The sequence below is a fragment of the Elgaria multicarinata genome, chromosome 23, assembly GCF_023053635.1.
Source record: "Elgaria multicarinata webbii isolate HBS135686 ecotype San Diego chromosome 23, rElgMul1.1.pri, whole genome shotgun sequence".
Lineage (NCBI taxonomy): Eukaryota > Metazoa > Chordata > Lepidosauria > Squamata > Anguidae > Elgaria > Elgaria multicarinata.
Genome location: NC_086193.1, coordinates 7,928,148 through 7,956,143, shown reverse-complemented (window position 1 = coordinate 7,956,143; position 27,996 = coordinate 7,928,148). Strand labels below are relative to the sequence as shown.

The following is a 27,996-nucleotide window of genomic DNA, read 5'->3' as shown; positions in this document are numbered from 1 at the left end:
GCCAGGTGCCCCTTAGCAGGCCTCCCGGCAGGGCAGCAGGGAGGGCGGGCAGAAGGCTCCGCCGGCTGCGCGCGGCTGGAAAGCGCTCTTTGCTCTGGGCTCCACAACGGCGCGGCGCCAGGGCGCGAGGTGCGTCGCGGTTGCAGCCCGGCCCGGGGGAGAGAGATGGGCCTCGGGGAGGCCGGACAGGTCGGTGAGTGCCCCGAATCTCTCCAGGGTGGGTGCGTTCCGACGTGAGTCTCCAAGGCGCGCGATCTTGCGTGTCTGTCCCGCGTGCGATACGAAGAGGAAAGTTTCCAGGGCCAGGTTCCCCACCTGCCGCGAGCGCCTCCCAGAAGCATCCCCCTCCTCCAGCGTCCCCCCCCCCCTGGAATCGAGGGTTTGGGCACCCGAAGGATTCGTTATCGTCCCATTTAAACTTTTTTACCCTTTTGCACTTAAGTTGCTAGTCCTTAAGGCGCCAGGGCAGGATCTACACTACTGCTTATAACGGTTTATAATGGTTATGGCAACAGTTCAGGCCCAGGACACATTATATACAGTTTTCATACTGTTTTAAAAGTGTTATGACCTGCTTGGTGTAGATCCCAGGAGAAAGCTTGAAAAGGCCTGGGAAGGGTGCGCCGAGGCGCTGCGAGGAAGACAGAAGCAGCTCCCTCGGGCTGAACAAGCAAGGCTTCCCTTTAGATTCTTACGCTCGCTCAATGGAACCTCCAGGTTCAGAGGAAGTCAGCCCTTAAAAACATAAGAACTGCCCTGATGCTGGATCAGACCCAGGGTCCATCTAGTTCAGGACTCTGTTCACACAGTGGCCGACCAGCCATTGGCCAGGGATGAACAAGCAGGACATGGTGCAACAGCACCCTCCCACCCATGTTCCCCAGCAACTGGGGCACACAGGCTAATTGCCTCGAATACTGGAGATAGCACACAACCATCAGGGCTAGTAGCCCTTGATAGCCTTCTCCTCCAGAAATTTCTCCAACCCCCTTTTAAAGCCATGCAGATTGGTGGCCATCACTACATCTTGTGGTAGTGAGTTCCATAATTTCACTCTGCGCTGTGTGAAGAAGCCCTTCCTTTTCTTTGCCCTGAATCTCCCACCCATCAGCTTCATGGGATGACCCCAATGGGTTCTAGTATTTTGAGAGAGGGAGAAAAAGGTCTCCCTGTCCACATTCTCCATACCTACAAGGGGGGCGGGGGCTGCCACTCCCTCTGCTTCCTGGAGACATCCGGTTGACAATGGTAAGAAACAGAATGCTTGATGGAGATGAGATGGAGGCCCCTGCCCGCCCCCTGCCAGGTTGATCCAATAAGGGGCATCCTGATGTATTGACTGCTCTGAACCAGCTGCTGGGGGCAAAAAACAGGGGAGCGCTATGCCAGCTTTCCCAAACTCAGGGACCTCCAGATGTGTCTGGCTACAACTCCCATCATCCCCAGCAGAGCATGGGACTGGGGATAAGGGGAGTTGTAGTACAACACATAGAATCATATAGTTGGAAGGGGCCTCTAAGGCCATCGAGTCCAACCCCCTGCTCAGTGCAGGAATCCACCCTAAAGCATCCCTGACAGAGGGTTGTCCAGCTGCCTCTTGAAGGCCTCTAGTGTGGGAGAGCCCACAACCTCCCTGGGTAACTGGTTCCATTGTCACACTGCTCTAACAGTCAGGATGTTTTTCCTATAACTTGAGCCCCTTATTCTGTCTCTTGCACTCTGGGCTGATCGAGAAGAGATCATCAGGGGAAATTGGACTGGATGGTCTCATTTTTGCTTGATTTGGGAGGGCGCGTTCTTACCACCCACTGGTAATATACAAGTGCTTTGTCCACGTCCTATTTTCCTGAGAAAAATGGGGACTGTTTGTTTGCTTGTGAAGGCCCTGGCAGGCTACCAGTACATACCTGATGTGTTACAAGCAGTCCAGTCATATTCTTCAGACTGGGACAGAGGTGGTAAAGATCCTCAGTGCGCCACCCACCCCTGGCACCAAGAGAGCTCTCCAGACCTGGAGCTGCTGCCTGCGTGCTACAGAGGCAGAGTGGGGGACATACCGGCCAGTGATGCCAACTGCATGCAAACAGCCAGCCGGCTTTCACGCAATGCCAACGGACTTTTGACTTCTCTGCGTGAGATAAGCTGCCGAGAGGTCATAAAAGTCTACCTTTGTTCCGGTCAAAGGTGAGGCAAGGAATGAGAGAGCAAACTGCTGATGGAATGAATACACCTTAAAGAATTTAGCAAAGTGGAAATACCTGGGGGAGAGAGGCACGGACAGGCATTCCTGAGCTCTTGTTCGACCTTCACTTTGTGGGGCGGGGTGGGCGGATGAAACGGTGCATTCCTTTTCCTCTGACTGGGGAACATGGGTGGGAGGGTGCTGTTGCACCATGCCCTGTTTTGTTGGTCCGTGGCTGACAGCTGGTTGGTTACTGTGTGAACAGAGTGCTGGACTAGATGGACCCTCGGTCTGATCCAGCATCAGGGCACGTCTTATGGTCTGTTCTCTTTTAAAAACATCCTGTTTCCTACCGCAACTGAGAGATGCTTCTGGGAAGCCCACAAACAAGGCAGAGGGCAACAGATGCCTCCTGCTTCTGCCTGCTAGCCACTAGTATTCTGAGATAGACTGCCTTTGAATAGGGAGGTTCAGTATAACGGCCAATGTGAGGAAGGTCTCGCAGGGTCAGAGCAAAAGCTGCATCTTTATGACAACTTTCCTCCACCGGGTGCACTCCAGATGTGTTGGACTACAACTCCCATCAGTCCCAAAATGGCACAGATTTAGGTTTTATGGTTTTATCTTCTATGGAGAAATGCTCATTTGTTAGCAGGTGCCTGGTGACAGTACTCTTTGCAGTGGAGGCTGGTGGCTTCAAAGTCAGTGGGGTGGTGAATCCGTTCCAGGTTTCAGTCAGAGCTCCAAAGGGTTTGGACTACTGCAATGCACTCTACGTGAGGCTTCCCCAGAGAGCGGTGCAAAATGCAGCAGTTTGGTTTCTGGCAGTATCAGACCATATTACCCCCATCCTGAAAGACCTATACTGGCTTCCAGTTGCATTCTGGGCTCAATTAAAGGTCTTCATCTAAACTAGGGTGACCATATGGAAAGGAGGACAGGGCTCCTGTTCTTTAACAGTTGCATTGAAAAGGAAATTTCAGCAGGTGTCATTTGTATATATGGGGAACCTGGGGAAATTCCCTCTTCATCACATCAGTTAAAGCTGCAGGAGCCCTGCCCTCTTTTAAATCTGGTCACTCTAGTATAGCTCCTGCAGCTTTAACTGTGGTGAGAGCGGTAAAGCAGCAGTTTCTGCAGCTGAAACTCTCCCCACGGCCTGAGTTCGATCCCAGCGGAAGCTGGTTTCAGGCAGCCAGCTCGGGTCGACTCAGCCTTCCATCCTCCCGAGGTCGGTAAAATGAGTACCCAGTTAGCTGGGGGAAAGGTAATAACGGCCGGGGAAGGCAACGGCAAACCACCCCGCTATAAGGCCTGCCAAGAAAACGTCAGCGAAAGCTGGCGTCCCTCCAAGAGTCAGTAATGACTCAGTGCTTGCACGAGAGGTTCCTTTCCTTTCCTCTCCATATATACAAATGACACCTGCTGAAATTCCCTTTTCTATGCAACTGTTAAAGATACAAGAGCCCTGTCTTCCTTTCCATAGGGTCACCCTAATCTAAACGTTAAAGCCCTAAGCAACTTAGGGCCTGGCGGTGTAAGGGACCGCCTGACTCACTATGAACCTGCCTGGGTATCCAGATCTGTGGGAGAGGCCCTTTGAGGGCTCCTCTGCTAACAGAGGCCTGTTTGTTGGGCACATGTGAACATGCTTTCTCCTGTGTGACTCCCAAGTGGAACACACTTCCCTTAAGAACGGTGATTGGCCACCTAATCTCCTGGCCTTTGAACAGGGTGCGAAGGCGCGCCATTTCCATTTCACTTTCTGAAACGTAGTTTTTAATGTTCTAGGGTGTGGTCCCACGGATTGCACCCTTGGTGATCGGAAGCCCCTGAATTCAGAGGTGGGTGATCATTCATTGCGGGTTGGATATGTGCCTCCCGTCCTCTCACCCTGGAGAATTTGCTAAACGGCCTTTTTAGGGAGGGCGCGTCAGAGGAGGAGGCTGGAGGAGCCTCGGGATAATTCGTATCGTGGCCTCTCCGGTCGCCTTTCTGCCCCGCCCATTGGAATGACCCCTTTCCCCCTCTCCAAGGCCAATTTTCTGGCCTTAGAGGGCAGCCGGCATGGTTCTCTCCACACAGCCTGCAGAGGGGGAGAGCAGGGGTGCGGGTTCTCCATCTCCCAAGGGCAGAACACTGTCTCTGACCTTGGAAGTGCAGCTCCAAAAAATCCTATGGTCCTCGGGATGCTCATCCAGGGATCACAGAACTCTGTTTATAATGTTCTTGCTTTTATTGTTGCTGGGTTTTATGTTTTCAGCTGTTGTGCATCACCTTGATGGCTTTCTAACAGATAAGGCAGTATATATAAATGTTAATATTAAATAAAATACATGAATTTTTTTTAATGGTGGGAAATAAATACATTAGGTAGATTCCCTGGCTGAAAACTTTGCCTTTTTCTCGCTGAGAACCAGTATCATGTCTAAACTGCACTACTTCAGAGCGCCAGAGGCTCCCTTGATGGAGTACGATAATTCCCTGTGATCTAGCGTAGCTTTCTCCTTGCTGTACTCAGTTTTCTGTGTGCTGGGAATATTTTATGCGAAGCAACATTTGATCAGGGTGAAGTGGTACAGTCCACATACGGTTTGATTTCCACCGCGAGGACTAGCCGCTTGCAAAGCTGCTCAAAGTGCTTTAGCGTAGCCACTTAAGCATCATCAGAAAAAAGAGGGGGGAAGCCATCACCGAAAATGAGGTCACAAGAGAACCTAAGGTGTGCATGATATTTGCCTATACTGATTGATATATGTGTTGATGCAAGTGTGAAAATAATTACTATGATTTAAATAGAAATGAGATACATCGCACTATATTTATTTATTTATATACCGCCCCACAGCTGAAGCTCTCTGGGCGGTTTACAACAATTAAAAATAGTAAACATTAAAAGTATACAAAATTAAAAACCATCAATAACATAAAAAAACAGTGTAAAAACAACAGTATCCATTTAAAAACAACAATTCTGGGGTCCAGTAAAAACAAACTTAACATTGTTAAATGCTGTTAAAATGCCTGGGAGAAGAGAAAAGTCTTGACCTGGTGCCGAAAAGATAACAATGTTGGCGCCAGGTGAGCCTCATCGGGAAGATCATTCCACAGTCGGGGGGCAACCACCGAAAAGGCCCTCTCCCTTGTTGCCATCCTCCGAGCTTCCCTCGGAATAGGCACACGGAGGAGGACCTTAGATGTTGAGCGCAGTGTACGGGGAGGTTCATGTCGGGAGAGGCGTTCCATCGGGTATTGCGGTCCCAAGCCATGTAGGGCTTTATAGGTTAAAACCAGCATCTTGAATTGGGCTCGGAAACATATAGGCAGCCAATGCAAGCGAGCCAGAATTGGTGTTATATACTCAAACCTCCCTGTTCCAGCTATCAATCTGGCCGCCGCATTTTGCACAAGCTGCAGCTTCCGGACCGTCTTCAAAGGCTGCCCCATGTAGAGGACATTGCAGTAATCTAATTTGGAAGTTACCAAAGTATGGACAACTGAAGCTAGGTTATCCCTGTCCAGATAGGGGCGTAGCTGGGCCACAACCGGAGTTGGTAGAAGGCACTCCGTGCCACCGAGGCCACCTGAGCCTCAAGTGACAAAGATGGTTCTAGGAGAACCCCCAAGCTACGAACCTGCTCCTTCAGTGGGAGTGCAACCCCATCCAGAACCGGTTGAACTATAGTGGAGAAGACCTTGACCAGTTGAGCTCTACCCCCCCCCCGGCTGCAATCTCTCCCCCCCAGCTGCAATCTCTCCCCCTGCCCCGATGGGCACAGCGCTCCTGAGGAGCGCTGCGCCCCGTCCGCCGCTTTTCCCGGCTACTCGCGAGTAATTGTGGTAGCCAGGAAAAGCGGTGGAACGGTCTACACGCTCAGCGTCTTGGGCTCAGTCCAAGGCCGCGGGAAATACTGGGCTACAACTGGAGCCCGTTATCCCGGGGCAAGGGAGGGTTGACCCCTGCCTGAGCCCGGGATCCCCTGTGCGTCATTTGGACGCACAGGGGCGAGCCCGGGGTTCACCCCAGGCTAACCCGTGGTCTAGCAAAGGCCTATGAAAGCGGTATATAAAAAGCAGGAGCCACACTACTGCTTTATAGTGGTACTGAGGTGTACTGACAACTGTTGGGGCCCCTGACACATCTACATCAAGCAGGATATGGCACTATGACAGTGGTATGAAAGCGGCATATGGTCTGTGTCAATGGGCCCCGACAGTTGTCAGTGCACTTCAATACCTCTATAAAGCCGTCGTGTGGCTCCTGCCTTTTATATACCGCTTTCATCGTGCAATATCCTGCTTGGTGTAGATGAGCCCTGTCTCTCTCTTCTTCGGGTTGAAACTTAAGGACTCCCCTCTCAAAGTGGGCTGCCCTGAACAGGTTCCCAATTTTGAGCCTTCATCAGACACTAAACTACACACACACACACGCCAAGTTGTTCCCCTAACACTGAAGACTTGGGGAAGAAGCAGAAGCAAGCCTGAATTCTGCTTCAGACGGTGAACACCTGGAAGTGCAAAACAGATTCGATCCCCACTGTGAGGTGAGAATAAAACAAGCCCTGCCTTGTTCTCCCTGGTGAGAGAAACTGTGAGTCAGATCATGTAACTCTGCCATGTAGCTTTGTTCTCGTTTCTGTCTCCTTAGACATCCTGGGGATGGAGGTGGGAGGGCGGGGGGGGGGCACACAGCTTGAGCAGGCAAAGGATGTCTGCTGGTTAGGAGCAGGCAAAGGATGTCAGCCCTGGTTAGGCCTCATCTAGAGTATTGCGTCCAGTTCTGGGCTCCACACTTCAAGAAGGACGCAGACAAGCTGGAGCGTGTTCAGAAGAGGGCAACCAGGATGATCAGGGGTCTGGAAACAAAGCCCTATGAAGAGAGACTGAAAGAACTGGGCATGTTTAGCCTGGAGAAGAGAAGATTGAGGGGAGACATGATAGCACTCTTCAAATACTTAAAAAGTTGTCACACAGAGGAGGGCCAGGATCTCTTCTCGATCCTCCCAGAGTGCAGAACACGGAATAATGGGCTCATGTTAAAGGATGCCAGATTCCGGCTGGACATCAGGAAAAACTTCCTAACTGTTAGAGCAGTGCGACGGTGGAATCAGTTACCTAGGGAAGTTGTGGGCTCCCCCACACTAGAGGCCTTCAAGAGGCAGCTGGACAACCATCTGTCAGGGATGCTTTAGGGTGGATTCCTGCATTGAGCAGGGGGTTGGACTCGATGGCCTTGTAGGCCCCTTCCAACTCTGCTATTCTATGATTCTATGATTCTACAATATTCCCCCCTTCCCTCCAACAGTCAGTGTGGCGTAGTGGCTAACGTGGCTAACTCTGTGTGACAACCATTTAAGTGTTTGAAGAGTGCTCTCATGTCTCCCTTGTTGGGCCCTGCTTTCTGTAATCAGTAGACTTTTAAGATCTGAAGAAGGTCTCTCGTTTCCTAGCTGTCTCTTACCATGCCACGGGTGTAGAAAGGCTGTGTAGGCACCAGGGGAGTCTGGAACCGACTTAACAAGGGCAGCCTTTACCAGCCAGTGCCCTCCAAATGCGTTGGACTACAGCTTCCATCATCCCCAGCCGCCATGGCCCAATTTCACATGATCTGGACACTATACTTCTGCTGCTGACGCCTAGAATCGCATTTGCCTTTTTAGCTGCAGACTCAGCTAAACTCAGCTGACTCCGGTTTAGCTTAGTAAAACATCGACACAATATTCTTTGTACATATACCAATGTCAAGTCAGGAGCTGCTTATCCTTTCGTTGTTCCAGTGATTCTTTCCATTTTGCATTTATCTCTGTTGAAATGTATTTGGTTAGTTTTTTTGACACAGTTCTCCATCCTGTCATGATCATCTTGAATTCGGTTTCTCTCTTCTGAGGTATTAGCTACCCCGCCCAGTTTGCCACCTGACGCATGGTATCCCCCCATTCTGGAGACAATTGAGGGGACGCCCACCAGTCCTTCTGGGCCTTTAGCCAAAAGGCTTGGCTGGGGGGTTTAGTCCACATTTAACCATTCTAGCAAACAAAGCCAGCTTCACATGGACTGGAATTGCCAATAGGTTGATATAGAGGAGCGTTCTAGCAAATTTACACAGCTGTCGCCGCTGGACATAATGTTCCCACCCCACCTGCTCTGACCCCCTAGGCACGGCCCCTGATATAGGTCCATCCCTATAGCCCCCTAAGAGAGGGGTCTGTCCACTCCATCCCCTTTAGATGATGATGCCCCACAGCAGAGGGGAGGGGGCAGGCCTATAACTTTTGGCTAGTATTCCTTGCTTTCAATCTGCGTTCTTTTTAATACTTTAACTAGTTTGTTTGCTTGCTTGGGGGCTTGTCTAAACAACATGAAAACCACGAGTGCTTGGTTAAAATCTGCTTGCTGAAGTGTTGAATCAGGATGCAAAATTTGGTTGAAATCAATCAAACAGTATTGAAGCAATAAATCGATAAAAAAAAATCATTTACCAACTTTTTGGTTCAAGATGGTGGTCAAAATTTTCACTAGGCCTAAAAAACGTCCCAGATACACGTAGAACAAATCCTAAAAGTTTCATAACAATCGGATGTACAGTTTTTTAGTCCATCGAGGACATACAAACACACGTTTGCTTTTATTTATATAGACTGTGGCAGTAATCATAACCAAATATAATTTGGTAGTGTTTTGTTATCAAGGCACATGTGCGCATTATCAAAGGAAAAACATTGACACAAATAAACCGCAGTTCCTGTAGTATTGCAGAACAAAATTCAAATGTCCACAAACCGAACAACACAAAATTTTATTGCATCCATTCCAATTTGGAATCAAGGCCGGGGAATTTTGAACTCCATAATCTAGGGAGAACTTTAGAGGAGGAAGATTTTGCTGGTACCGCTAGCGATGGCTTGCCACCATTAAGCACGGGTGAGGGTTTTGTTCTGTTTGTGAGTTTTGTTATATATAAGAATTTACCAAACTTTGCAAATCTTTTTCTAAATGGGATATTAAAAATTCCAATGTGGGAGAAAGTGAAGCTGACACATTTATCCATCAAATGTCAGGGGAGGGCTTTGAGTGCTGAGCCCTGGATTTGAATCCTCGTGTATTCAACCACGTTAATGCCACTGAATTCCCGGGCAGGTACCTGCCACTCCATGGCAGCCACGTACAACGTGGTCCTGTCCATGCTGGAAATAGCTGTGTCTGCTGACGTTGGCCAATGTAGAGGAGTGAGAATTTCATTTCAGTTTGGTTTTTATAAGAATTTTGCAATATTTTGTCCATTCCTTCAGAAACAGAGAGGAAAGGACTTGAGGGATTTTTTTAAAAAAAAATGAGTGTGGGAGAAAGTGAAAGGGACAAACTTTCCCATCCACCTACGCCCAAATCACCTCACCCTGTTGCTGACTGGCAACCAGCTTTATTGGGTGCTGGAAATGGACTGAGTTTCACACAACACTTGGGTCAAAGTTCGCTGCCTTTTACGGATTGAGGAACTCCATTATGACTCACACCTTTCAGTTGTTATTCACACACACACACACACACACACACACACACAAATCAACACTGCGTTAGAAGGGCGAGGGAGTCCATGTTGGCTGAACAGTTCTACAGAAATCAGTTTCGATTCCATTGATTGAAGACTGCATAATTCCTAAGGTGCTTCTCATTAGTAGATATTTTCATGTCTTCCAGGAGAGGGTGATAGCTGCTAACTTTTATAGCAGGGTAGCCCAGGCGGACCGACTCCACATTTTAACCTGGATCAATTGTTGTCACAGGGACAGTCAATGTGGTGTAATGGTTATAGTGTTAGACTGGGACCCGGGAGACCCAGGTTCAAGACCCACTGAGCTTCTCTTGGGCCTGTCATTCTCTCTACCCTAGAGAGTTGTCATGAGGATATGCACAGATCTGGACTCTTTGAGCATGCGGGAGACGCTGTGGCTCAGTGAAAGAGCACCTACTTTTTCTGTAGAAGGTCCCCAGTTCAATCCCTGGCATCTCCAACTGAAAGGGCCAGGTTCCAGGCAAAGAGAAAATTCTCTGCCTGAGACCCCACAGAGCAGCTGTCATTCAGAGCAGGTAATATTGAGCTGGATGGGCAAAACAGTCTACCCTGCAGGAAGGCAGGTTCCTATATCTGTGCTTCTTTTTGTGTATATATCAACACATACTTTTTCTTTTTTTTTCCCTCCAGAGACCACAAAGCCCTGTTCTTGATGTAAAGGCTGTTCAAGAAAACTGGATAACCCAAACAATCCCTTTAGCTGAAGACCATCTACCAAAAACCCGAGGAGGAGGAGAAGAAATAGAACAAGAAGAACAAGAAGAAGAAATACACGAAACATTACTTCCAAAAATGGAGCCAGACACCAAAGACCTTCTCATTAGCTTCGCTGAAAACATAGGCCCCAAATATGAAGAACAGAATGGACAAGAAGGAGAACTGAACTTTGAGGTCCAAGGCGACACGTATCTTGACTTTGGGCACTCTGGTCAGAAGGCCGGAATAGAATGGAGAATGATGGATCCCTCAGGAGAAGAATCCAGAATGGAAGCAAGTTCCATAAATAGAAGCGAGGACCTCTGGACACCCCCACCAGACAGAGAATCCAAGCTGGAAGTGGTCAGTCTGGGCTCACTCTACAATGTCCGGGCTTATAAAGGGGAGAAGAAGCCTTCCAGACTTTATGATGAAGAGGAGGAAGAGGAGGAGCGATATAAGATCCCCCCTGAGGACCTCTCGCCCGAGATAGCGAAAGAACTTGACGATGAAAGGCGGGAAGTTATCAAGAGCCAAGTGGTGAGGAAGAGCACCACCATGGCGGTACGGTGGAATTCCATGGACGAGTTGGAGGCCATCAACGCCGCCGTGCCTGACAGGGAGGCCCCCGAGGCTAGAAGGAGCTATTACACAGGGTTTGCCACGTGTTTCGACAACCCTTCCCCCAGCTGGGTGAGCAGCCCTGTTGATCCTGAAAACATAGACACCGAGCAGATCAATTTTGCTGCTGCCCGCCAGCAGTTCCTTGTGCTGGAGAAGGCGAATCCAAAGCTGTTGATGGGTCCCAAGAAAAAGGCCGTGTCTCCAAGGGGACCACAGGCGGCAAAGGAGGTTTATGGGAGAGAAGAATGCCTGCGCCCTGTGGTTCTGAAACAGGAGGGTGGCAGCTCTGGTGGCTATAACCAGAGAGAACCGGCCGGGTCTAATGAGAGGGCAGAGTTTCTCATCCCCCAGAGAAGAGGAACCACTTCTTACGGTCAAGTCGCAAGAGGTCAAAACTCCTCTGCAGAAAATCTGGCTTCCAGCTTGGGGGAAACACCCCTTGACGTACATATTGTGACTGCTGATGGAAAGGCATCCCTGGCAATGCCTGGTGTCCCTCTGGATTCGTTGGCCGGCGGCCATGATCCAGCCAAAGAACCGGAGGCCAGCAGCGAGACGCCCATTGAGCGGGAAATCCGATTGTCCATGGAGCGGGAGCAGGACTTTTGGAAAGAGCGGGGGATCCACCGAGTGCACAGCAGAGATGAACTGGTGGAGATCCGAGCCAAGCCGCTTCTCTCGTCCCCGGTCGCTTCTCCGACTTCCTCCAGGAAAGGGAAGGAGAAGCCTCGTGTTTCCTTTTATGTCCAGCGGGAGATTGAGCAGGAAACCAAGCGTGAGGAGAACTTCCAAAAGGAAGGGAGGCTGCTGGGAACGTATGACAGGGGTGGTGGTCAGCAGCTGGCAGATCGCCGGAAGGTCTTTGAGCTGGAGGAGGAAACCCAAGAAACTCCGTGCAAACCCCCGAAACTGGGAGAGCTACGGAGCCTCCCGAATGGTGAGTCCAGCCCAGCCCGCCGCAGCGTTACCACAGACTCACATGACGGAGGAAGAATCGCTAAGCAGGACGTGAACTGGGATTCTCTGGCACGGCGGCCGCCTTCTGCTCCAGATGCCGGCAAACGACGACCAGGGAACGAATCGCCCTTCTTGAGCCAACGCTCCACCGCTTCTGACTGGCAGATGGATTCTCCCAGACTAAGACAGTCTGACACTCGGGGATTGAAAGTTCCGGGAGAAGAAAGCGCGCTACGGAAGGAACATTTCGCCATTCCGGTTCAGAAGCTCCGGTTCTCTGTTTCTGACGACCGGGGACCGCCTAGCACCCAAAGACGAGAACAGAGGCCTGAGTGGGCCGCTCCCCGGGAGGACCTGTATACTCTGAAGTCGTGGAGGCCCCGGACCTCAGCCCTGATCGACCAGGAGATCCAGGATGCTTTGCAAAGGGAACTGGAGCTTCAGGAACAGCGGAGGAAGGCCAGGCTGGTCCCTGAGATGGGCCCAAGCTCTCGGTTGTCGTCTCGAAGCTCGGGTAAGAGGCGCAGTGGAAGGCCTACGGTTTAGCAGCGGCGTGGGAGGCGACCATGAGCTGCCAGCTTTTAACGTATTGATTGGGAGACTAGATTGTCAGGAATGGATGCAGCCCAAGACGGCAGGGAGTACAATCAGGTTGGCAGGAATGGGAGACGGGGCCTTTTCAGTGGTGGGCCCGTATCTCCATACCTCCCTTCAGAAAGTGAACTTGGCTCTCTCCCTATTTTCTTTTAGTTGAGCCCCAAAGATGGTTTTTTTTAAAAAAAATTAAATCTACCTTTGATAAACAAGATAAGGCTAGTTTTCATTTAATACTGCCCTTTTTGGTTCACTTTTAAATGTTGTGCTATTGTTGCTTGTGCATTGTTTTCTTGCTCTTCGGCGTTTTGTGTTTTGCACTTTCAGTCTTTTCTTTTTTAAACTTTTAAAACCTCAGTTTCAATATTTTTGGTACTGATCATATGAATGCATTATTCTTTGTCTGAGGTTGGGTTTACTGTGAGCCGTCTTGGGAAAATGTTTTGTTTTGAACAGCCAGTGTAATGTATTCCCCTATTTCTTCGATTCTAAGACGCACTTTTTCCACATATAAACATTTATTTATTTATTTATTTATTTATTACATTTTTATACCGCCCAATAGCCGAAGCTCTCTGGGCGGTTCACAAAAATTAAACATCTCTAAAAATGGGGTGCGTCTTAGAATCGCGGGTGTGTCTTAGGGTTTGTTTTTTTTCTGTTGGTGGTACTGAAATTAGTGTGCGTCTTACAATCGATGGCGTCTTACAATCAAAGAAATACGGTAATTCGAGTGTTGGACTGGGACTTGGAAGATCTGAGTTCGAGTCTCCCCTTATCCATGAAGGTTGTTGTGAGGTTAAATGGGGGAAAAGAAGGATCATGTAAGTTGTCTTGGTTCCTTGCAAGACGGAAAAGAGGCAGGATATAAATGTACTGATAAATAATAATAATAATAATAATAATAATAATAATAATAATAATCAATTAAAATATTAATACAATTTATAAAATAATAATTTAATTTCTACAAAGACAGGTGCTCTATTAAGGATCCTGCCTTCCTATCTTCAAAGGAAGCCTTACTCCTAGATTCTACATAGAATCATAGAATAGTAGAGTTGGAAGGGGCCTATAAGGCCATCTAGTCCAACCCCCTGCTCAATGCAGGAATCCACCCTAAAGCATCCCTGACAAACGGTTGTCCCCATGTAAGGGACACACACTACCAGAAATGGTGGTCTATAGTACAAGCCCATAATATATCTATAATAATAAAACAGGAAGTGTGTCCGTCTGCGCTGCAGGGCCAAGGTGGCTTCATACAGTTCTTTCCAACTTTGACAATTGCTTACCTTTGTTTGAGGGGTGCCCTGTATCGAACCGAGTGATAGTCCAACCTGTAGGAAGCTGGGTCCGTTCGCTGATTTGTTATAACCTAATACACAATATTTGCTTAGTTAAAGGAGAAAGGGGAGGGGGTTTATTCAGGTTTTTTCACTTATACTACTGGTGGGAAAAGCAGGTAGATTTTTTTTCTTGGTTGAAAACAAGGATTGGGAAAAGTAAGAGTCTACTATGAATCAGGATAGGAAAACCCTACACCACCAGTCCTTTCCAATCTGATGCCCCCCAGATGTGATGGATTGCAATTCCCATCATCACCAGTCAGCCCACGCTGGCTGGGGATAGCCCTACCTTCCCAGCAGACACCAGCGTGGGGAAGGGCTGTGCTACACATTGCTATTACTCGGCATCTGCTTTGCCCCTTAAGACAGAACTAGAAATCAGGTCTGAGTTTGAATCTTACCCCTTTCACACCTCTTGAAAAAGTACCTTTGCTCTCTCAGCTGACTGGCTCCATCTGGGAATAGCAAAGTCGAGGAAATTCTCTGTTTAAAAATGCATCAAAATCCTATTTTTCTTCTTCAGCCACTTCAGGCGTTTCTGGCAACTACTCTGTGTCTACTTCGCCCGTTTTCGCCCCCAATTCACCCACAAAGTTATTCGCTTCGCCTTCGCCGGACAAAGCCTGCTTAAGGAAGTCGTCCTTGGAATCCAACATGAGAACTTGCCAGAGTCCACCGATGAGACAGAGAGAAGGAGGAAAGGTAATGAATTGAGGGGACACCTTGCCCAGTGATATGAGGGTGGCCACTGACACAGAAGGCTCTAAAGGGGAGGGGAAGCAAATACATGGAGGAGATATCTAACCATGGCTATTAATCAAGATGGAACCTCTAGATTCAGAAGCCAAGGGCTTCTTTAGATTAAGGGGAAATTGCATTGCTTTAACAGGGCTTTGCTTCCTGCATTTCTTGTGCAATTGTAATGGGCTGCATTACACAGGCAGAGCAGGGCAATCATGTGGTCTATAACTGAAAACTTCCCCACCTCATAGCTTTGAATGGAACAGCTTCCTCTAGTGGGTGCTTTGTAGCACAACTTTGGCTGCTCATGGTAGGAAATCCCTCAATATTTCAGAAGAATTTGGATATCAAGGGGCGTGTTTTTAGAACGGGGAGATATGCAGGAGGTTGACGACGACATCCAAAAGACCCGCAAACTTCTGTGAGTGACCAGTCACGAGTTGGGCCTCTAGAATCATAGACTAGTAGAGTTGGAAGGGACCCATAAGGCCATCGAGTCCAACCCCCTGCTCAATGCAGGAATCCACCTTAAAGCATCCCTGACAGATGGTTGTCCAGCTGCCTCTTGAAGGCCTCTAGTGTGGGAGAACCCACCACCTTCCTAGGTCATTGGTTCCTCTGTTGTACTGCTCTAACAGTCATGAGGTTTTTCCTGATGTCCAGCCAGAATCTGGCTTCCTGTCACTTGAGCCCATTATTCCGTGTCCTGCACTCTGGGGTGATCAAGAAGAGATCCTGGCCCTCCTCTGTGGGACAACCTTTCAAGTATTTGAAGAGTGCTATTACATCTCCCCTCAATCTTCTCAAGGCTCAACATGCCCAGTTCTTTCAGTCTCTCCTCATAGGGCTTTGTTTCCAGACCCCTGATCATCCTGGTTGCCCTACTCTGAACACGCTCCAGCTTGTCTGCGTCCTTCTTGAAGTGTGGTGTCCAGAACTGGATGCAACACGCAAGATGAGGCCTAACCAGGGCTGAATAGAGGGGAACCCGTACCTCACACGATTTGGAAGCTCTGCTTCTATTAATGCAGCCCAAAATAGCATTTGCCTTTCTTGCAGCCACATCACACTGCTGGCTCATATTCAGCTTGTGATCTACAACAATTCCAAGATCCTTCTCAATTCATAGCGATGTTGACCATAAGAAAAAAACATCCATAATCTGTATTAGTGTAATACCTTTACTGTGTTGTATTATTCTGGAGGCATGTTCTATTCTTTGGATCGCCAAGATGAAATTAGACCGCTTGTGAAAGGAATGACAGTTTATTGATAGAAAATGGATGCAGAACAATAATGCAAAGAAAGCTCACACATCTCTTCAGCCCACGGAGCTGGCAACTCCCAAAAATCTGGCTTTTGCTGGGGCCCCAAATCAACAGCAAACAGAGATTGTTCCTTTGAACCTCAAGTTCTCCAAGTTGGCGTGCATGTTCCCCCTGGAGCGAGGCCGAACTGGTTAGGCCTTAGCTCCATCATTTATGAAGGAAAGGAAAGGAACCTCTCGTGCAAGCACTGAGTCATTACTGACTCTTGGAGGGACGCCAGCTTTCGCTGACGTTTTCTTGGCAGGCCTTATAGCGGGGTGGTTTGCCGTTGCCTTCCCCGGCTGTTATTACCTTTCCCCCAGCTAGCTGGGTACTCATTTTACCGACCTCGGGAGGATGGGAGGCTGAGTCGACCCGAGCTGGCTGCCTGAAACCAGCTTCCGCTGGGATCGAACTCAGGCCATGGGGAGAGTTTCAGCTGCAGAAACTGCTGCTTTACCACTCTGCTCCACACGAGGCTCTCCATCATTTACACCCTGTCTAATATTCTAGTACATGCTCAAAGCATGCAGGCAGGTATTAAGTTATCTGTCCTATGACTAACAGATCCCAACATTCCAGCACGGCCAGGGTGTGTGTGTGTGAATATTCCTCATTTCCTTAGCAAGATAGAACAATAAAACAAACAGAGGAAATTGCTTAACTTGAGTATTACATTCTTATCAGTGCCAGACAACTAGCAATTGTTAAGCCTGTGTATTGGAGCCAGCTTGGTTGATACCCATCTCTCTATGAGAAGCCACAGAGTTGCCCAATATAGCTAGGACCTCCACTATGAAACAAGAGAACTGCCTTTTAAACAGGCCTTTAGACATTTAATAAGCAGCATATTAGCTCACTAGAACCAAATGACCACAAAAATGTGCAAGCTTTCAAGATCCCCAGATCTCTTCATCAGACAAGATGGTGCAAAAGGCAGGTTTGGGGAGGGGGGAAACCTAACAACTGGATTTTATACTTCCAAAATTAAACACGTTTCTCTTCTTGGTTCCCAGCCATCCTAGGGGCAGATGCAGGTCCGACCATCGCATGGCCTGCAGAGTCTAATTTGAATTCTCTGCAAAACCCTCCCCTCCGCCTCCTTCCCCACTTCATTTTGGGACTCTGAACATGCTGACACTGAGTTCGCCGTCACCAGGATTCTTTCTCTCCCCACCCCAAACCTGCTTTTTTTTTTAGAGCTTCTTGCCTGATGAAGAGATCTGGATATCTTGAAGGCTGGCACAATTTGTGTGATCTTTTTGGTTGCTCTAATAAAAGTATTGCACGGATGGGGATTCTGGAACCATTCTTATTCTGCTTGCCTTTTAAGATGTGCTGTTGAAAACCTTCTTGAAGCAATCTTCTGCCTTCTGAAGTTTTTAGTTTTGTACCTGTCTTTCAGTTGTTTAAACTGCTGCCTGTTTTATTTGTGTTTTAGGATTCTGTGTGAAAGATTGTTGTTATTATCTTCTTTGGTCCTATTTTCAGTGTGTAAAGCCGCTTTGGTAATGTGGACAGAAAAGTAGCATGTAGTAAACCAATCTAAACTAGGCTAAGGCAGGAGCCACACTACGGCTTTATAACAGTATTGAAGTACACTTGCAACTGTTGGGGCCCAGGACACATTACATATACCGTTTCAAACCACTTTCATAGTGATATATCCTGCTTGGTGTAGATCTAGGGCTGCAATCTGACAGTACTACTAGGCAGGTGGCTACTAGGAGGAGGGCTTTCTCCGCTGTGGCACCCCGGTTGTGGAACGAGCTCCCCAGAGAGGTCCGCCTGGCGCCTACACTGTACTGCTTTCGTCGCCAGCTGAAGACCTTTTTATTCACTCAGTATTTTAACACTTAATTTTAACTCAAATTTAAATTATACTGTTTTAACTCTGTATTTTAACCTTATATCAATTTTGCTGCATGGTTTTATCCTGGTTGTGCTTTTGATACTGTATTTTGTGTTTGTGTTTTTAACCTGTCGGTTGTTTTATGATGGTTTTAATTTTTGTGAACTGCCCAGAGAGCTTTGGCTATTGGGCGGTATAAAAATGTAATAAATAAATAAATAAAAATAAATATGTTCTGGAAGACGTCCTGGAAGTGCCACTCCACTGATGGAGAGGGGAAATCCCCAGGTGAGATGGCATCTGTGCTGCCGGAGGCCCCCCGTGACACCTGAAGGACGCACCACCAGCATAGATGTCCCGCCGACAGTGGGGGGGGAAATAGAACATTCCGAGGGGATGTTGGGGGCAGACAAGGGATCTCCAAGATCCCGAGCCCCCTTGTTCCCTCGATACATCCACAACCCCGGAATGGCACCAGCCCTAGGGCTGGCATCTTTATTCCCCTCCCATCTGGAGTCAACAAGCAGGAATGTGGAAAACTCTGTCCCTTCTCCCCACCCTAGCCGAGAGCTTTCCACAATGTGTCATAGGGGTAGGACCTCTTCCTCCAACCTGGTGCCTTCCAGATGTGTTGGACAGCGACTTCCATCATCCCCCAGCCAGCATAGCAGTTGGATGATGGGTGCTGCAGTCCTGACAGATGTGGAGGAGGCCAGGTTTGCGATGGCAGAGATGAGCTGGGGTTTAGACAATGATTCTTAGAATAAGAAAAAGGAGCGTGATGAAGTCACAAACCCGGTCTTTTTTGATTTGCGAAACACTGGCGGGCGTCCAGCCACCCATGTTTCCTCTCCTCTGACCTTTCTCTTTTTCCTCTTTTCCAGTATGCTGGCATTGAACTCAGCGATGAAATTGACACAGAGGTAAAGTAAACTTGGGTAGGGGAGAGACTGGGGAGGTTTATGTTTTTTTTTATTGTTCTGGCTTGGCTCCCTGGAATAGGAAGGAGAACATCAGAAGTGCCCTGATGCTGGATCAGACCAAGAGTCCATCTAGTCCAGCACTCTGTTCACACAGTGGCCAACCAGCCATCGGCCAGAGATGTGCAAGCAGGACATGGTGCAACAGCACCCTCCCACCCATGTTCCCCAGCAACTGGGGCACACAGGCTTACTGCCTCTGATACTGGAGGTAGCACATAGCCATCAGGGCTAGTAGCCACTGAGACATTTGCCTTGGGCTGAATTGGGGGTGGGGGGGATCTTGTGTGTTCTCCGCAGAGCACCCTAAAAGCAGCAATTTGGCTGCCCTTGCATCCCATCCCCAGAGAGGCAATCCCAACTCAGACGTTTCTCCTTGGTCCTCCACTCACAAGCCGGGGTTTCTGTGTCTCACTGTCCCCAGAACCAGTGGAGGCTGGTGGCTGCAATGACGATGTGGTGATGAATTCACACCCATTTTCAGTTAGAACCCATCAGAACGCTAAAGGAGCAGATTCTCTGCCCCACTGACATTAGAGCCACCAGCCTCCACTGCCCAGAAGTTGTATTGTTCTTTTCAGCACTGGCTGATCTTATATGATCCCAGTTTGGTGTGGGGAGAGGGGGCAGATGTGTCACCCCCACAGAGGTCTCTGTATCTCTCCCAAAGAGAAAGCAGCAAGTTGATCCATTAGCATTCCTCTGTTATGTCCCAGCACCCTTCCCCAACCTGGTGCCCTCTCAGACCCAACCAGCATGGCCAATAGTCATATACTGTCTCTGCAGAGGCCATCAGTGGGAGAGGAAGCAGCAGCCAGGCACCTCCCCATCATGCCTGGGTCCAGTTCCAGCTGAGAGCCCCTTCCCTTCTGCTGCCAACTGTCACTGCTGAACACTGCTAAGAATGTAGTGCCTGAATTTGCTTCTTCTTTTTTCCTCCTCCCTCCCAATCTCCTTTCCTTTTGTGTCGTGTTTTTTAGATTGTAAGCCTGTGGGCAGGGACTGTCTTAAGAAATACTTTTATAAGCCGCTTTGGGAGCCTTTTTGGCTAAAGGACAGGATAAAAAAGGTAAAATAAATAAATATATGATGGGAGTTGTAGTCCAGGTGGAGGAAGACTCCCCTTAATGCACGGCCATCACAAAATTCTCCCCCTGCCCCCTGTAATGATTTAGCAATCCTATAGCAAGAATAAGCATCCCTAGTTATAGATACTTGTGGATTTAAGGGGCTGGAGCATCTCCCCTATGAGGGAAGGTTACATCAACTGGGATTGTTCAGCTTGGAGAAGAGGAGGCTGAGGGGAGACATGATAGAGGTGTAGAAAATCATGCATGGTGTGGAGAATGTGGATAGGGAGGCACTTTCTTCCCTCTCTCAAAATACTAGAACCCAACGGGGTCATCCCATGAAACTGATGGGTGGGAGATCCAGGACAAATAAAAGGAAGGACTTCTTCACACAGCGCAGAGTTAAATTATGGAACTCACGACCACAAGATGTAGTGATGGCCACCCATTTGGATGGCTTGAAAAGGGGGTCGGATCAATTCCTGGAGGAGAAGGCTATCCAGGGCTACTGGCCCTGATGGTTGTGTGCTATCTCCAGTATTCAAGGCAATAGGACTGTGTGCACCAGTTGCTGGGGAACATGGTTGGGAGGGTGCTGTTGCACCATGCCCTGCTTGTGGGTCAAAAGGTGGTTGGCCACTGTGTGAACAGAGTGCTGGACTAGATGGACCCTTGGTCTGATCCAGCATCAGGGCACTTCTGAGGTTCTTATGTTCTTAAGTCTAATGCACGCTTACTTGGGAATAATTCCCTCAGAACCCATTGAGACTTAGGGCCTTGCTAGACGACGGAGCAGCCCGGTGCGAGCCCCGGGCTGGCCTCTGTGTGTCCAGATGACGCACAGGGGATCCCAGGCTCAGGCAGGAGTAACCCCTCCCTTGGCCTGGGATAACCGGCACCGAGATCACGGGGGATGGGGGGGATTGGAGATCGCGGGCGGGCAGGGGGATCGTGGGTGGGGGAGAATTGGGGGGAGCGGGAAACCCTTAATTTTTTTTAAAAAAAAACCCCTACCTTCATCGTTGGTGCGCTCCTGCACACATGGCCCCTTTAAGGAAGAAACAAAATGGCCGATGCGACGGGGCTTTCCTTTACCCCGCCGCGTCAACATGTGGATAGGAACGGAAGCCCATGCTACTTCTAGTGTGGGCTGGCCCCTCCACATGCCCAGATTTTAAGGTAGCTCTAGCAAGGCCCTTACTTGAGAGGAAACATGCATAGCAAAGAGTCCTGTGGTCCCTCGGCTGATCCTAATATAGAGGCAGAGCTTTCGTCTGCAGATCTTAAAAACCAACACACTTATTATGTGCCACAAGACTGTAAGTTGGCACAAGATCAATGTGTTTGTGTGACTTCAGACGAACAGCGAGAACGCAAACTGCAGTTTTTGTGACCGGGACAAGGGCAGTTCTTCCTTCTGCACCAATTACCTGATTGAACCATTAATGTGTTTGCAGGTTGTGAACTCCACCAAAGTGATTTGCCGGAGGGGAGTCCTTGCTCAGCTTTGGGAGACCGGACAAATCCGCAGAATAGACAGCGACAGCGACTGATCCGAATGGGCCGCCCTTCTCGGGCCCTTGAAAAGAAATGCTTCAGGCTGCAGAGGCTACCGGGCTCTCCTCGGCTTTGGGTGCTTTGATTCCCTCCCCGCTTTTATCTTGTGTGTTTGGGACTTTTCAGCAGTGGGGTCTTGCCAACCAATCTGTGCCACTTTGGGGACTGCGAATGTGGGTTGAGTTTGCTTATAAGAGGCAAGGCCCCAAATCTAAACGGCACCACTGCCTTGGTCCTTGCAACAGAGTCCTGCCTTGCAAACGAGGGCCGGAACAGTCTCTTCTCTTTCCCACGAGGTGGACCCTGCCTGCCACGGCTGCATCTTTAGACTTTGGTGGCAGCCGGCAGCCACACGCTGGCACATGACATCCTTAAAGCAGAGCTCGCATTTCCACGCCAGCTTTTAGACCCAGCGCCTCTCAATGCAGCGCCGCCTTGAAGAAAAGGTGTGGTGGCAAAGAACCGCAACACGCCCGTGAGGACAGGATCTCCGTGGGATGGGCGCGTTAGGTCCCCCTCTGTCCCAACTTACGAGCTGGCTTCTAGGAAGACCTAGATGGCTCTGAAGTTTGCGCACCAAATGTAGCGTGATCTCCTTTCTCCCCAAGAACGTCTTGTTCTGCACAGCCCTGAGTGGCAGGGTGTTTCAGTCCGGCCTCCCGCAATCCAGGACTCTCCAGCTGGGTTGGACTACAACGCCTGTCATCCCCAGCCAGCAGCACCCAGAGGGCTCCTTGTGTACAAGCTGAGCAGGGGTGCACCTGGACTGGCAGCCCTGGTCTTTCGAGCAACAGGAACATCCCCAAAAGCCAACTGGAGGCATTTGCGACACCCACAACCCCCCCCCCCACACACACACCCATCTCTGATGGCTGCATGTTTCCAGGCCTGCTGCAAAATGTCACCACGTGTTGCTTTTTCCCTCTTATCTGCCCCAAGCTGAACTGAAACTCAACAGCTTTTGCCAGCCTCCAACTAACCAGGTAGCGAGCATATTTCCCCCTGATATGTATAGCCATCATGGCTACTAGCTGTTGCTAGCCTTATCCTCCATGAAGTCAACTCTTAAGTGCCTTTGCAGTCTCCAGCATCTGTTGGTGTAAAAGGAGACGTCCAGCACCAAGCGTCCTCTGCCAAGACCCCACACTGCAGACTTCGATCCAGGGCTCCGTGGACCGCCGTCCCATCCCAGCTGGAGACAAGGCCAGCGAGAAGGGACGCTCATTGAGAGGTGGGCCCATGGAGAGATCTCGCGCAATGGACCTCCGAAAGGTGGAGCCAGCCCTGGCCATTGCTGCCCGTCAGAGCAGACGTTGCTAGGTTACGTGGGTAAACCACCTGATCCGGGACAAGTCGTCTGCCGTGGTTCCTTCCTGCCAAACGATCCCTTGGCCTGGCTTTGCCTCCTGACAAAACAGCCTGCGCGGAGGGTGCAGGGGAATCATTGGCTGCCTCCCTGTTGTGCAATCGGATCAGGACTTGTCTCACCCGGCTTCCTTCGCATCCGCCCTCAATGAATAATTCCGCCACATCTGTGCCATTACATCAGGGGCACAGAAGCTCAGGCCCATGAACCAAATTGAGCCTGCTTGGGGTCCCAATCCATCCTTCTTAGAACCCCAAGTGGCCACGCCCCCTTCCCTTGGCTCCGCCCATTCCCCTTTCACCGTTTCACAGCTTTGGGGCAGTATTTTTTCTGCATTCTGAAAAGACGTTGAAACAAGGCCTCTGCTAAGGCCCTACTTCCTGGCACCGAGCGCTTGAAGCTGAAATGTGTCGCTATTTTGGCCCTACGCCTGAGAGCTTCTCCCAAATTGAATCCAGCCCTCAGGCTAGGAGGGGTTTGTCACACCCCGGGATTGGATCATGCAATATAAGCCTGTTGCAGAGAGCAGAGAGAAGGTCCCCGTTGCACCTCTGCCTAAACTCCAGGTCTGGTCTTGTTTCTTTCCAAAAAGCCTGGACAGGTAACTCAGCTGTGTCTCTGTTTGAGGTTACAAGCCAATACACACTTCCCTGGGCGTTAGTCCTATTAACCTCCCTGGGGCTTACATCTGAGTAGACGCGTACAGGATTGCACGGCCAATCACTCCCAGTGCTGATGGTCGGAAGAATGACTCACTCATGCAGGCAATTGTTCCATCTAATAAAGTGTGCTGTCGTTTTATTCCTTGACCTGGAAAATCATACGCTCCGATTGATTGATTTGTTGGCCCCCGTTCTAAGCAATCTTCCCTGTTTTAGAGAGATCTGGAGAACATGGGGCAGAAGGGGGGTGAGGAGAGAGAGATGCCTTTTAAAAAATAGAACCGCAAGAGCTACCATGCTTTAGATTTCAGTGGATGAGGCTGCAATATGAATATACATTTACCTGGGAGTAAACCCCATTTAACTCAATGGGACTTACTTTCTTCTAAGAAGACATGCATAGAATCATAGAATCATATAATAGCAGAGTTGGAAGGGGCCTACAAGGCCATTGAGTCCAACCCCCTGCTCAATACAGGAATCCACCCTAAAGCATCCCTGACAGATGGTTGTCCAGCTGCCTCTTGAAGGCCTCTAGTGTGGGAGAGGCCACAACCTCACCAGGCAACTGATTCCATTGTTATACTGCTCTAACAGTCAGGAGGTTATTCCTGATGTCCAGCTGGAATCTAGCTTCCTTTAACTTGAGCCTGTTATTCCATGCCCTGCACTCTGGGAGGATCGAGAAGAGATCCTGGCCCTCCTCTGTGTGACAACCTTTTAAGTATTTGAAGAGTGCTATCATGTCTCCCCTCCATCTTCTCTTCTCCAGGCTAAACAGGCCCAGTTCTTTCAGTCTCTCTTCATAGGGCTTTGTTTCCAGACCCCTGATCATCCTGGTTGCCCTCCTCTGAACACGCTCCAGCTTGTCTGCGTCCTTCTTGAATTATGGAGCCCAGAACTGGACACAATACAAGGCCTAACCAGAGCTGAATAGAGAGGAACCAGTACCTCACGTGATTTGGAAGCTATACTTCTATTAATGCAGCCCAAAATAGCATTGGCCTTTCTTGCAGCCGTATTGCACTGTTGGCTCATATTCAGCTTGTGATCTACAACAATTCCAAGATCCTTCTCGTTTGTAGTATTTCTGAGCCAAGTATCCCCCATCTTGTAACTGTGCATTTGGTTTCTATCTCCTAAATAGGTCTGCACTGTACATCTCTGATAGAGTGCATCTTGGCTCTCAGACACATGTGCGTTAAATGCATGCGCATGGACACTAACATATATAGTAACATCACATGCAGCTGGAACAGCTAATTTTGAAGCACTGTTGACTTATGATAGGAACAGTGTGCATGCGTGCAAGAGAGAAGGAGTGTGTGTTTCGCCACTAGTCCAACCTTCCCCAAGCCGGCACTGGCCAGATGTGCTGAAATACAGCTCCCATCATCCTCCAGCCTGGATGGGGATGGTGGGAGTTGTAGAGCCTCATCCCACATACCTGTTTCCCTCGAATTATCCCCTACAGTGCTAAGCTGTCGCCATTGTTGTTGCTACCGGGCGTCTAGATCTTTTGCATACCAGGAACTGGGTTTAAGGGGGGAAATGTAAAAAAATCATAAAAAATCAACAGATGAACCAATCCGATTCAAATTTGGTATGCTTAAAGCAATCCTTAATATCTATTACTGTGCCAATTTTGATGTCTTTATCTTTAAAGCTTACGCGGATGTAAGCATTTGTTTAATCTTTCTTCAAATCCTGCTCCTGCGCCCCAGTGGCCGCTCGGAAAACAACAAATGATACCCTCGAAAACTAGTAGCAAAATACGGCGAGGCTTTTGCCTTTGAAGCACAATTAAAGCAGGATGCACGGGAGTACTTCACAATAAAAGCAGATTATAAGCTGGAAAACTTCGGAGTCCTCTGCACACAATTCGCAGTGATTGCACAGTATAACGCTGGTGTGAAAGCTCGTAATCTTGAGAGTTCCAAGTTGGGAATGTTTGCCCTGTTATTTATTTATTTATTACATTTATATACCGCCCCATAGCGGAAGCTCTCTGAGCGGTTTACAAAGTGATAAAAGAACAGGCACCTACTTGCCTCTTCAATCAGGACAGGGCTTGTTAGAGCAGAGCTCAGCAATAAAGCCGGTGTTGGGGAAGAATGAGATATACAGCAAGCCAGCATCGGAAAGGTGGTAATACAACTCACTGCCTTGTTTTTATTAGGGAGCTCTTGGGAGCGATGCTTTCACCCAAAGCTCTGTGCTGGATCTTTTCTAAGGCCGCGCCAAATCTCACTAGAGAATCTTCATCATGAATGTGGGGGCAGGCCAGATTGAGGGGACAAAAATGGGACCATTTTGGGGTGCCGTGGTGAAATTCGCCATCAGGTGTAGGGCTTACCATTCACAGCTGCATCAGCCGTACCTTTTCGAGAATGTTAGTGTTTATATAGTGCCTTCGGTGTGCGTGGCACTTGAGGAGCGAGTCCCTGCCCCAAGGGGCTTACAAATCTAAAATTCAACCGGGGCTGGGTGGTAAATAGGAGGAGAGTTTGGGATGCTTTCAATTGCTTAGACATTGGCCTCATCTACACCATGCAGGATATTGCACTATGGAAGTGGTATGAAAGCGGTATATAAGAGTCCGGAGCCACACCAAGCAGGATATAGTGGTATGAAAGCAGTATATGGTATGTGTCCATGGGCCCCAACAGTTGTCAGTGCACTCTAATACTGCTATAAAGCAATAGTGTGGCTCCTGCCTTTTATATACCACTTTCATAGTGCAATATCTTGCCTGGTGTAGATGAGGCCTAAGTTACAAGCTGAGTGCTTTTATTTATTTATGTCTTTATTGAAACCGTTTCCTCTGCCCTCTTTGGCTGAAAAGGCTTCCAGAACTGTGCACAGGTTAGTAATAAGACCAGCCCCTGTTCCCAGGCTTACAACTTTAGCTATGACACAAAAGGAAACGTGATTGGGAGGGTGGGGAGCAAACTCCGGCACTAGAACTTAGTTACAAAGTTCTTATAACTACCCGCTGGAATAGAAGCCGATCGAGGAGAGGAGGAGCCAAAAGCTACTGATCTCTCCTGAGACCAGTCCCCCGCCTCTGGCTCCCGCACTGGCGTTCCTTCCTGGCATCTGCACGGGAAGGAACGCAAGTGCGGACTTTGAGCTACCACTGTGCTGAGCACCGGGAGAGATGGGGGAGGAATGAGGCAGCCAGAGGAGGACAAGGAGAGGGACACAGGGCGCCCAAACCACCTCTCCTCCCTCTGACCTCCCTCTGGCTGCCCATTCCTCCCCCCACCCCATTTTATTATTATCTGTATCTGCACAGCTTCGCAGATACAGATTAAAAAATGGGAGGAACAGGCTCTATTCCTCTCCTCCCCGTTTATTATTATCTGTATCTGGCAGCTTTATAGATAGATTTTTTTAAAAAAAAATAAAAATTGGGGGGGGGAATGCGCACCACTCTCCCCCCCATTTTTATTTGCCACAGGGCTCTCCTGCAGGTCCGCCTCCTTCCCTGTCCAGCTGATGGCAACCAATCGGGGTGCCATCAGCTGTGACATGCTTCCACTGACAAAAAAGTCAGGGTAAGTGCCGGACTTCTCTGGAGCGGAGTTTCTGGGGTTTGCCCCTGGATGGCTTTGCATTGGGGCTGCATCATGTAGTTGACCTGCCGCCACTCCGTATCCACCCCCATCGTCTAGACCAGTGGTTCCCAAAGTGGGTGGTACTGCCCCCTTGGGGGGGGATTGCATAGGGGAGTGTTAAGAGGCAAGGAAGCAGCAGGGGGGGCGCTCGAGGTGGTCTTTTCCGAGAAGCGCCTCTCCAGAAGGTCTTAAAACCCACAGACATTTTTATGGGAGAAGGTAGTTTGGTCCCAAGCCATATAGGGGAAGAATCCACACATGTATTAATACCATTTAAGAAGAGTCCTTTTAATGGTGAATTGAAATGTTTCAAAAGCATCAAAACGCTGATGCAGAGACATACCCTGCTTGGTGTGCCCCGCCACGCTGGCTGCAAAACAGGCATTCACTCTCTTTTCCCTCCCTTGGCAAGCCTGCGGTGGGTGCTTCGGATTTTGAATAAATATTCAACTAATTGTTACTGTTTTGAATTTTATTGTTATTATCTTCCTTAGTGGGTCATTGAAAACTGCTATTCTGAATAATGATTTTTATAGGGTAGGGTAGGGGGCACTGGGCTTGAGTTTGTGGAACCAAGGGGGCGGTGACCTGAAAAAGTTTGGGAACCACTGGTCTAGACAAGCCCCAGGATTGGGCCCTGCTGTTTCCTCTCGCCCATTCCTGCAGGCTAACGCAATGGCCGTTGCAAGACTTTGCTTGCCATTTCGGGGTGTGATGGCTGCCATCTCCCCTCACCCCACAGAATGCCTTGGCATGATGCCTCATCGAAGGCAATCTGGGAGGTGGGAACAGTGAGAAGCAAGAGGTGGACAAGAGTTGCTTCGTCTACAGCAGCAGCAAAGGAAGAAATTGTCACTGCTAACCGTGAG

At 49.1% G+C, this 27,996-nt stretch overlaps 1 protein-coding gene across 1 annotated transcript; it reads left to right on the top strand.

Annotated features, from left to right (window-relative positions):
• The first annotated feature begins 31 nt into the window (after positions 1 to 31).
• MISP (mitotic spindle positioning) lies at positions 32 to 23,663 on the top strand. The gene is made up of 5 exons (XM_063147250.1): positions 32 to 189; positions 10,383 to 12,543; positions 14,496 to 14,674; positions 18,757 to 18,795; positions 21,380 to 23,663. Exons 1-5 carry the CDS (start codon positions 166 to 168, stop codon positions 21,473 to 21,475), a joined length of 2,499 nt encoding a protein of 832 aa, XP_063003320.1. The 5' UTR covers positions 32 to 165; the 3' UTR covers positions 21,476 to 23,663.
• Positions 23,664 to 27,996: the final 4,333 nt, after the last annotated feature.